The sequence below is a fragment of the Falco peregrinus genome, chromosome 14, assembly GCF_023634155.1.
Source record: "Falco peregrinus isolate bFalPer1 chromosome 14, bFalPer1.pri, whole genome shotgun sequence".
NCBI classification, from domain to species: Eukaryota; Metazoa; Chordata; class Aves; order Falconiformes; family Falconidae; genus Falco; species Falco peregrinus.
The window spans coordinates 22,216,696-22,228,903 of NC_073734.1; the positions used below are offsets into that span (position 1 = coordinate 22,216,696).

The following is a 12,208-nucleotide window of genomic DNA, read 5'->3' on the forward strand; positions in this document are numbered from 1 at the left end:
AAGAGGGGGGGAAAAAAAAAAAAAAAAAAAATCACACTGATCTCGCAAGGCACATAGGCTTACCTAAACCTAAGAGAAAGATAAATGAACAAAAGGTTATCAGAGAATGATGCCCCATAGAAAACATTAAAACATAGCATAAGTAACTTTCAAAAGCCAATATGCATCATTAAGCATCTCTTTTATTTGTTGTAATATAAAGAAGCATACATCATTCAGTTCTTTTAAGTACAACTCAAATTGTACACTAACAAAAAAAGATCAATTCAGACATCCGTGAACATGTCACAACAGGATTCATAACATTTTGCTCTGCTGGTATTGCACTTGGAATGGTTTTGAAGTAAGGCACAGTAAAAACAAAGTCATTTAGTGCTTCTACAGCAGATGTCTTTTTTTAAACACATGCTACATGACATAAAAGTACTTCTTCTAGCTTATATATATACACACACGGGGAGAGAAAAAAGCATGCACTAGAGGATTTAATTTCAACATATCTTGTTTCATAATATACAAATAAAGTAGTTAAAGATGTAAACAAATTGCATGCACATAAACTAGAGCAAAATCTTTAATACAGTATCTGAAAGCTATTATGCTTAAATAAAAAAATATAACTTATTAGTACTCAGGTTTATGTGCCATTTTTGTCATGTAGAGATTAAAAGTTGGGGCTGGGGCAGGGAGTTATGGGTGGGCAGGGAAGATTTTTCTGGTTTTGCTGGTTTTATTTTTTTGCTTTACATTGTTGGCAGCAGTACATTGGTAAGAAAGACAAATATGGCTTTTGCAAAACAACGTATAATGAAAACATGAGAAAGTACAATTGCATTTGGGGTCCAGCATCCTGATATTTTCTAGTCAAGAACAAAACAAAACAAATCAATATGATCTACACTTCAAAGAGGGAAAGCTATGCATTCCAGAAGACCTTTCTAAAGACATTTAAACTCTACAACAACCAGACACTTAGTCAAGTGTAAACTCTTAAAAACTAAACAAAGAATCTGAATGACTCAAGCTTGGCTTTCCACTTCAATTGCTACTGAACAGGTTTCTCCCATGACTGAGATAGCTGAAGTGCTATTAGATTGTCTTCAGAATTAACCAGATGCCAGGAGCGAGTTTGCTTATTTTTAAACAAGTACATTAGAAATTAAGGAAATTAACTACATGATTTTTGGTTTCACTTTATCTTTGGCATAGGATATGCCATTTTTCAAATTAAATACAGGACATGTACCGCTCTACATTCCAACATATCATGCTGAAAAGGCACATTTGCTGCTGCCTGGGTGGCAAGGGAAGACACATTTTGCAAAGGCACGGTGTTTAGTGCACCATTCCTTCCCCATCCCCCAGAGAGTGTTTAAGTCAGACCAGGTACAGTTCTACATAGCGGCCTCCCAGGAGCTGTCCGTTTTTCTCAGCCACTGCTTTCTTAGCTAGTTCCAGGCTTGGAAAAGTCACCAATGCCTCTCCACTGGGCTGGCCACTAAAGTTGTAAAGCACGAGGATGGAATCTGCTTGGAGCTGCAACGGTGCAAGAAGACAAAAGAAGGAAAACTATTAAGACCACAGAACACGCTCAGAAATGCAGTTTTTAATGCTGTGCATCTATCTGGTTCACTCCACTCCTGTGTCTGTGGCAAAAAGATTCTGGATGTGATAATAGTAAGGAGAAGGGACCGAAGATTAAAAGAATTCAGCTTTTACCTTGCTGAACAGCAGCAGCTCTTATTCTGCTGGTGTGCTGAACAGAATGATGTAGACATGATTCCATGCAAAGATTTTGCTAAAGAAATAATTCAGGTTAAAGGTTGATAAGAAAACAAAGACTTAGATGTTAATAAAGGATAAAGGGAGCCAGAAAGTCCATGCATTCAGTGAATAATTCTTGTAGTATGTGGACTACTGGCCAAGTGACAAAGGCTACAAGGCATATGAATACTCCCATGCAAAGCTTAAAAGAAAAAAAAAGAAAAAATGATAGAGTTGTACGAGAGTTCTGTGTTGGGAGGACGAGCTGAAATTAATACAGGCATGCAGTGCAAGTTCAGCAAAACGAGTTTGTTGCAGTCCAACTGAATTAAATGTTTATTGTAATTTTAACAAGGCTAAGAAAAAAGCAGGCTAGCAAATGAGATTATTTAGTAGTTGGAGCCGATTTACTTTGGAGTGTGTTTGCCCTTATGAATTCTTAAAGGACAGTTCCAAAATGCCGAGTTTAAAGCAGACATCTGTCCGCCCTATGGTACCCCAGCCATTTCCCATAACATGCTCGAATTATTTCCAAACTAAGTTTGGAGGACCCGTTTTTTGCATAGAAATGGATCTCAGTGAAGTTTCAAAACCAAAGGTTGAGGGATCAAAAGCTCAGCATACAAAGCTTGTTTGTTGGAGAAATCGGTGCCAGACAAAACATATGGCCTATGGTGGAAAACCAACTAGTTTTATAGGTGTTAACCCAACTCCGGCTAAGATCACGTGATTTAAGTCATCCTCATGAGTTTATAAAAGGTTAAATTATTTGAGGGTTTCACTTTTTGTAGAATTTATGCGTGCCTGGTATATGACAAGAAATGTCAGACTTCTCAGTTATTACCAGTAGCAGTTTCTGATCAGCTTTACATGCAAACATATGGAAATAAAGCAAGTACATTCCAGAGCTTCACTCACCCAAGCACTTAATAGGCAGTAGTATTTTTAAGAAATAAGCAACAGTACACTTCAGAAACTAAAAGCACGTATAAGACAGTTAGTACAGACTTCATATAATTTCTTCTTGCAGAACCGATTTTAATCAAGAAATAGCATGCAGAAACAAATTCAAAGACAAATAAAAACCATCATGTCTGAAGCCCAGTTCAGGTTTGGAAGTGATCGTGGTTTATTTCAGAACACCACTGTGCACAGTTTGGGTTGAGCCGCAAATCTGAGCTAAAAGCCGGTCTGCTCTAGACCAGCTCTTTGCTATTAATCCATATGGGACCAAGTCATTTCCCACCAGTCCCAAATGTAAGTTTAATATTGCTGTTCAGAGTCAGCTGAAAACACACATGGAGCGAAGCGGAAAGCTTTAAGACGTAGTTTAAATAGCAGCATCGGTGTAATATCAATGTAAGGCTCTGGAAATCCATGTTATAAGAGTTGCATAGAAGGTTAGCAGAGAAGTCTACACATTCTGCGAGCAATTTAATTAAAAGAATTAAATAAAACCCTTCCATTTTATGTTAAGGCACGCTAGTTTTACGTTCATATTTATATAGATTTATAGGTAGAAACATATTTTATTTATGTACATATATTATTTGAAATATAGATTCAAATCCATACACATTTTTTTTCTGGAATTTTTATTCTAAAAAAAAAAGTGGTCTGTAAGATACCACTCTGGACTGCTTAAAATTCAGGATGTGCTACTCTGTGGATTATTTTCTAGTCAGAGACTCTTTCCATCTCACACATAGTAGAATCATATTGCTGATCTGGTTTTCCAGTTAATCTGGGTAAAAGGAGAGTGCCAAACGGATTGTCCAAGGTCACATAAATATGGAAATATTCAGAGTAATAACGGGTGTTCTGCACACTGCCAGGCCACACAGCCTCTAGTCTATCTTGTCCCTAGCAGATCTAACAGTATCATGAGAAATCAAACATCAGCTCAGTTGTTTTCAGATCCGTTATGTGAGCTGATCTTCATTATCTATGAAGATGATTCCATCAAGGCACAGTATTTGATTGCCATCTTTTGTACTGAGGTTTTTTTTGTGTGTGTGTATATATCAGGAGGAAAAAAACATAGTAGCTAATCAGTAGCATTTTGCATGGAATCCAATAGTATTGGGACGTCACGAGCTTCATGCAGCATGCAGGTCACAACAAAATTTCTTTAGGAATTATGTGTTAGTGCCAAAAATGCAGGGAAGTTTACTATTAACAAATTTAGTTAGTTGCATTTAAAAGCCACTATACAAAAAAAAACCCTCTCCTAAAAAAAAGGAAAGTGTAGTAGTTCACATTGCATTAGGGACATCAAGATGCATAGAAATTAATTTCCAGGCAGCTATATGATGCAGGAAAGAGAAAGCCAGAAGTTTGAGGGTTTTTGCACACACATTTGTGTGCGCTTTGTAGCCACATCAGGGGGGAAATAAATAAATAAATAAATAAATAAATAAATAAATAAATAAATCACCTTCTACTGCTATGCTAAATAAGATATTCAACAGAAAGCTTCACATGAGAAACAAGCACAAATAAACTACTGGAAGTTTAACACACCATCTGAGCAGAACCAGGCAATCACACTACCTCCACCACTACCATCCCATCAACTACAGATCATAATCAGCCTGTTTCCGCAGGTTACTTGATTTATTATTTTTTTTAGCGGGACATAAGCAGAAAGCTTAAAGCAAGGATCCCAAGGCAAACGAAAGGGAAAAAGCCATAAGCGAAAAGTTGTATCGCCAAGCCCTTCTTTCCCCTCCCACTCACCACTGGAGACCCAGTTTCTGCCATTCGCATCTTACCTTCTTCAGAAGTTACAAAGAGTTACAAACAGACCCACTCTTTCGGTGCTTGTAACACACTCCTTGTTTGATCACTCAGCTGAATAAGGCCATTGTAGTCATCAGGTGCATACTACAGTACAAGTGTGATATATGATAATCAGCAAGAGAAGGAACAGTTCTGGTACAGCAAGCCACACAGACGATCATTTGCAACCATAATTAAGAGCATCAGCTATAACAACTGGCAGGAGACAGTGAATTTGACAGATACTATTTTTATGCAAGATAAAAATACATTAACTGCATTACTGGTTCTAGAAATAGATTTAAAGTAAACACATGTGGGGAATATTCCAAACTATGTATTTGAACTGTTCCTTATCAAGGAAGGGGAATAGTTCAGACCATGAAGTGTTCCTTTTTTCCTTCTCCTCATGAGACAGAGCATTAGGTAACAAAACTCTTAAGTTTGCATAATCGTGTTTCCAGTAATGACTCGCACTGGGACAAATGAGCATCTTCCAGCATGCATATTGAAGTGGGGGATTCGAAGAATTATATGGATCTCATTCAGATTTTTCTATGTAGTCATGGAAACAAACTGCAGCTTCTCTAGGGTAGAGTGATAAACACTTTAGCTGCATATAACACTTACACAGACTACACCAAGGTAGTTAAAGAAAAATCCATGTCCTGGCATGAATACACTTAAAAGATAAAATAGCATTTATACCAGTATAGTAAATTTCCACATAGGAAACAGAAATAAACTACACAGTGTAACTGCGTCATGATAGATTTGTAGTAGAAGAACACTAAAACAACAATAGTGACTCTACAGTACAGTCACACCAATAAATTAAAAGAAAAAAAAACCACACGTGGATTAGATTAGATCTAAGAAATATTTGAGATCCTGAATCTGAACACTAATCATGCACACTATTGGAGGGCCTGGTACAAATATGAAATCTGTAGTCAGAAAACAGATTTTGGGGAATATGAACATGGTTTTGTGTTTGTCTCATAATCTATCCAAATTACATATCCTGGAAAGGGACCGAGCATTCTTGCACATGCTACAAAGACTACCGGAGTGGCTCCTGTAATCCAGAAGACAAAATGTTTAGCATAACCCACATTATAGAATATCCTTTCAGTGGCAAGAAGAGCTTCCTATGTCCCCAGAAATTGTCTGGTTTGCACTAACATTTTAGAGGATTGCCAAACGCACACAACGTAGACATACTATGCTGCCTTCCTTTGGAAATTTCTATAATACAAAAAGTCTCCTGCCAGCTTAGGGAGAAAAAGGTATTATATTTGGGCATACAGGACACATGGTATCCATCCAAAGTGAAGTTGAAAAGAAAAAAACCAACCATCACAGTATACACCTTCCACAAAGAACAACAACCAAGAGCCCAGAGAACATAAAAGAAGAGAACCTCCCAGAATTTTTACTACTGAATTCTAGCCACCTTCACATCTAGACCCATGCCATTAAGTAAAAGACAAATATAAGAAGTGTGTTCTAGATAGTCTCTGCCAGGGCAACCAGACCGTGCAAATATTAGATTTATCAGTTCCCAGACCTGCCCTTGAAACAAATCTACAAAATGTACATTTACTCTTTGGAAGGAATGTCTCAAGATAGTACATACTTTAGATTATCAGTAGATGTACAGCAGGTAAAGATCTATCGTCTCTTGTGAGGGACAGTGTTTAAAAGGTTACACCCGAAACTTGAACAATGTGGAAAACATGAAAGTGGGAAAACTATCCTGGACAGAAACGTCAAAGTTGTCAGAGCTTAGACCTAGGCCTAAAGAAAGAAAGAGGGAAAGAAAGACAGATCAAAATACCTAGCAACAGAAGCAACTTTAAATCGCAAGAAAGATAGGTTGAGAGACTGCAGTTAATTAAAACGGAAGTTGTGGAACAGTAAATTCTTCAGACTTACAGATTCCAAAAAGTAGTACTGCAAACCAAGCTAGGAAATAAAATGGAGTCAGTCTTATTCCCTGTGAATGAAATGGAAACTACCGTAACCTGTCTGAGGAAGTTCCCAAATACTTCTGATTCTGTCTGTATTTCAGAAACCCAGAAGAACAAAACAAAATGATCCAACCACATCAGACAATGTAAAGCCAAGGGTAAACCTGTAAACTCATTGCTCAGAACGGAAATACAGTTTTGCTAGCTTCACCTGCAATGCAGTAGGCCCACTTCTGCTTCCATTCAGATCTCAAAACCACCACCTAGTGATGTAACCTCCCAATATAACCAGTTGCAAGTTCACTGAGCTAGGTTCTAGCAGTTTGTTTCCAGTGTAAGTATTACTGAGACCTGAGACAGTAAGGCCATACCAAGATAATATGAAACTTGAAGTAGCGTTTTCAAATACCTACCCTTAATGCCCAAGTAACTGGTAAAAAGTTACCAAATACCGCAATACCTTTAAATTTAAGTGAAATGAAATTAAAAACAGACCTCACTGTGTCTCTGCTACCCTCCCCTTATCCTACTATCATCTCATTCCCACCTTCCTTGCTTCTCTGAACTGAAATACAGACTTTCCTCAGAGCTGCTGCCTTCTCCTCTCCTACCTTTGAGCTCCCAGCTCTTAGGGGGTTGGGCTTCCCTTCCAACCCAAAAGATTCTGTGAATCTTCCTCACCCAGGGGTTTCCGCTTACTCTGAGTATATCAACAGCAGCAGCAGAATATAGCGGCCTACTGGAAGGACACAGTGGCAAATCCTGCTTTTTAAGCAATGACAATCTATGAAATACAATCTCTATCAAAGTCTTCTTTCATCTCATCCTTTTAAACTGGCTACTCACACGCTCATAGATGATTAACAGGCAAGATCCGTTTCCTAGAATAACTGAAGGAGAATGCAGAAGTAAATACAGACAATAGAGCGACTTCTCCTTCCCCCTTGAAGCAGCAATCGAGAAGCCTAGCTTAGCCTAGTAAGGAAGGCCGGACAGAACACCAGTGTTAAATTAGGAGCTCCATTAGAAAAGTCAGCCTCAGACTGAAGAGCATCAAGGTATGCTTCTCAGCACGTGCTCCAGTCCTACACTGACTTCTTCCAGTGATCAGAGATGGGAGCTAGGATAAAGAAAGATGGAAACTAGGTATGGGATAATGTTTGCATTTAGAATCTAACCCAGGAGAAGGAAGCAAAACAGAACCTTGCAAGTGTTTACTAAACAAGATCCTGGGGTCAACAATTAGCTCCATGGCAGGCTGCAAGATGGCAACAAGAATATGCATACACACCAGGGGAAAAACCACAGCGGACTGGAACAGAGATTGCTCTGCATAGTGAAGAATGGTGTTTCCTGTTCCCTACATTCTTCTTGTTGTTAAGGTATATCTTAAGCTATAAAAGCGGGGACTTTTATAGCTTAAGACATGTCTGTTAATAACGGCAAAATGATGTTTCCTGAAGGACATGTTGCTTCTTTACAGAATCAGCAGCTCACCTTACATGCATAAGGTAAATACCTTTCTAGGTATTAACATTTGAAATGGCAGAGATATTTCAACTTCTAGATAAAATAATGCTTATAATATTAGATAACATATTATGTAAACTACATTATAACATAAATGACAGATGTATATTGAATAACAGTAACTCCTCTCTCCTAAGAGAGATGGCCATTTCTAACCAAAAATTACCTCCGGTATGGTAGCATCTCCCAGACGGGCTATCTGCTACGCTTACTGCAGTGCAAAACTTTTCAGAATTATATGAATCAGACACAAACTGGTTAATAAAGGAGATATACTACACTCTCTCCTTGTACATTTTACTTCTTTCAGGAATACCTGCTGCATTGAGAGAAATATGGGACTCTCAAACTGTGCAGAGATTTTAACCAGGTCACTAACCAGCGAGACATTGACTTCCATTTCATTTTTGTAGTTCCTACAGTGGACATTCAAAGTCTAAAACAGCATATGCAAAGCAATCTAGGGAAAAAACCCAAACACTGCTAAAACCACAATTAGAATTAGAAAGGATATTTGGACATGCCCCAACTGGGAAAAAAAAAAAGGGAGGGAAATGAAAGCTGAAATTAGTTCCCACCTGGAAAGCAATAAATCATAGGCAAAACTGCCTGTTTCTTCAGGACTGCAGCTGTAATTCTAGCCTAAACTACTGATAAACTCTGTCACAGAACAGTTCCCAAAAGGAAGAAATGTATCTCTCGGGCTTTGGAAAAAGGTCTAGATATAGTAAGTCTGGAAGGCAGAACCCAATTTAATGACTAGGTAACTGTAACCTTTGGCACAAGAGTCAGGAAAAATTACCCTGAACCCACTTTGCCACTGCAGCACAGCAATTGTACCTTAAAAGAGCACCGATACAAGCACCGGCAACCACCTGAGTGCTCTGTGGCACAGATCGTGAAACACGTAACGTCTGTTCCCAAGAATACAGCTTGAAGATGGTGCCGCTTAGTCTCTTGCTTCAAGCAGGGGAGGCAACAGACAGAAACAGTAACCACTAATTTACTACACCCAGTCTCACAGATGCTTTCACCACACAGGCAACATTTCCAGCTGGAAGATAAACTGAGAAATAAAGCAAAACAAACAGCATAGTCTATTCCAAGTCCGTGGGGGTGAACATATAGTAACATCTATGTTGCCAGATGACTTCAAATACCAGTAATAGGGAATTCTTCCTCTATCACATCTTCTTTCCCTTCAGAAGGTGCTATGCCTAGGATTGGCACAGAGAGGATGGGGCATCCCTCTCAGACTATGAAGCATCAGATTTCAAAAGGAACCCATAGGAAATAGAGAATACTTCTTTGTTCAAGCGTGCATTTCAGAGAAAAAAAACCTAATCCCTAAAAAGTCAGTAACAATGAAGGCCGCTGTCCTGATACAAGGCAGAAATGTTGTTAATGCCCTTGGAATTTAGCCATCCATCCACTCCCCTTCGCTTCCTTATTACTGTTTTAAGCACAGGCCACCCTCCTCCCCCCGCAATGACAAGCCTTGAATTCTGGGTCTCTGAAGACATGGAGGATTAATATACTGCAAAAGCTCTTTTTAGCTGCAGATAAAAGGCACCTAAGCTCAGTGCAGATTTAAAGAATAGCAGTTATTTTAAGCTTCTCCTACATAAAAACGTGTACGCAAAGAAGTCCCTACATTTCCACCCTAGCCTTTTTCAGCAAATTCAGGAGGCTTTCAATAAAGCTCATATGGTGACTGTAGTGCCTAAATTGTAGTCTTCACCTAGTTTATTTTTTTAACTAGTCCTGAATTAAATATGCATCTAAATAGCAAGCTTTAGAAAGCAATAGCTGCTTTCTAAGAACTAATCCACATGGTCTTTTTCAGGCAGCTGTGAGCTCACTTTACATTCATGCCAGCCTCCAAGAAACTGGGCAACTACTACTAAATGCATGGTGAATCCCAGCAAGATAACAGTTGTGAGCCAGCTTTTGGTCAGCTAAGACCACGAGCAGAGTTAAATTGCATCCACTTGTACATAAACCTAACAGTTCTTGTTAAGAGAACTTAACATAACATAAACCTAACATAGAATATCAACTCTGTCCATGTTAGCAATAAAACTAAATTCTCATGTGACTAAAAAAAGTCATTATTTGAAAAGTAGAAATATTTCTTATCGATTTATTTAGTGGCTAAAGAGTAAAATCCACAGAGGATTTATCCAATAAAGAAAAACACCTTTTATTGAAAAAAATTGTTCTGATACGCACAAACAACATCACAAATTCATCACCCAAATACTACACCTGTTCCTTATTTACTTGATTACTCTCACTGCTTCTACAACTGTACAGTGATGGCCTAAAGTAACACTGAGAAGCCTTTGCCATTACTATTTTTGCACCACTTCTTCCTCAAAATTTTTCCTCATAGGATCTGAAACATAAATGATCCCTCTTAATTCACACTCACTTATTTTTCAAATTATAAGGCAAGCTGCCTGTAAACATCAATAGATCACTTACTTCAACATAATGCCCAAAGATCAGTGTCTGCTGAGCAGCTGGTGTTTCATCATCTGGCAAAGCAACTACTGTCATCATTGTCCTATCCGAATCGTACAGTGGGGTTTGTTGTGATGGTGGTTTTGGGTTTTGTTGGGTGGTTATTTTGTTGCTGGTGGTTGTTTTTTTTTTTCCTAAGCATCCCTTAGCTATGTAGCCAGTATATGACTGCAGTCAAATCAATAGTCCTGTTGCATTACAATACAACTAAAAAGCAGTTTGAGGTGGATTACTTACTAAATCGAAGGGTACTAATATTAGCGCTTTTGAAGATTACAGTACACTACAGTATTATACAGAAAGGCGATGTGGAAAGTTACCCATCTCCAAGACTTACTATTAAAATTCTTCACAGGTTTTTCAAGATTGTTTAATGTAACATACACTAAATATGCAAGCTGGAGAGAATTTTCAGCAATAAAAGCAAGAAAGCAGGACTACAAGAAGAAATCAAGCTGCTGAACCACTAAACAAGAGGCTAGTGTTGATAATACTAAATCCAAATGCTGACCTGCAAATTTTTACATTATTTTTTATTAGAAGCATGTACTGATGTTGAGACCAGCTTGTTGAAGCCCATGATAAGCAGTCTATCTCTTAAGAGGCAGGTCTGGTATGAAAGGTGCTTTCACTTAAGTAGCAACATGTGCATACATGCAATATCCAGAGCCCATGAAGACTGAAGGAAGAAAACAGAAGAGAATAAAGCAAGAACTAAAACTTAAAACCTGTTCCTTTCACACAATGACATACAAAGACAAAAATCACCCTTCAATCTCAGCATCTCCGATCTGGTTCCCAGAATACCAACATCAATTAGTTACACAGAGATTAAAACCATGCCCAAACCACTGACAATTTTTGGGGGCTCACTTTATAAACGAGCAGAAGCATCGTGCAATAAATCCTTGGGCAGCAGCAGAAAACAAACAAACAAAAAATAACATGAGGAGAAAGGAAAGGGGAGGAAAAAAAAAAAAAAAGAAAAAAAGATTAGTTATTGCTCCAGAGACATAATATTGTCCCAATACATTAAGTCACCACCTCTTTTTTTCCCCTAAAGGAATGATTGAGTATAAACTAGCATTACCACATGCGGGATTCCAAGAACAATTCAAAATAATTCCTTGGCTCCTTTATAAGATACTGAACCCGATCTCATTTGGACAACATCTTCTAAAGAAATCAAAGAGGTGACCAATTTAATAACAGTAACTGATGATGACAGGAGGTTGCAACAGAAGAACATGGTTTTCACCTTGTGGCAAAATTTCTATTAATTTGAAACATTTAATTGTGCAATACAAACACTATTAACTGCTCTCTAAAGCAGAAACAAGGAAAAAGGCAAATTCGGCACCAGACCTGAAGTCCAGATTCACTACACTGAAGATTTAGTGGAAGACAAGAGCTAGCAGACATTGTTACTGACCTGTTCCATGCACAGACAGGTTCAGGTCACATTTTTCAATGGTGCACTTACACTTCTAGCTGAATTTCAATTTGGAAAATAGGCTTCCCCACTTAAGGTTTTATACACCCGCAATCCATCCACCAAAACGCCCAGTCAGTTGAAAAAAAGTAAAATACATCAATGGCTAAGCAACAGATGCATAGTTACTTCTCTTTGTCTG

At 38.2% G+C, this 12,208-nt stretch overlaps 1 protein-coding gene across 5 annotated transcripts in view; it reads right to left on the reverse strand.

Annotated features, from left to right (window-relative positions):
* Positions 1-162: 162 nt before the first annotated feature.
* The window catches only part of ESRP2 (epithelial splicing regulatory protein 2), a 59,782-nt gene continuing 47,736 nt past the window's right edge, over positions 163-12,208 (reverse strand). For 2 of the 5 annotated variants that reach the window (XM_055818679.1, XM_027781094.2), the window contains 2 exons: positions 4,539-4,650; positions 163-1,536 (listed from right to left, as the gene is read on the reverse strand). In XM_055818679.1, coding sequence (XP_055674654.1) covers positions 4,561-4,650 — 90 coding nt within the window. In that variant the 3' untranslated portion in view covers positions 163-1,536; positions 4,539-4,560. The other 3 variants (XM_027781095.2, XM_027781097.2, XM_027781096.2) reach the window with 3 other exon arrangements.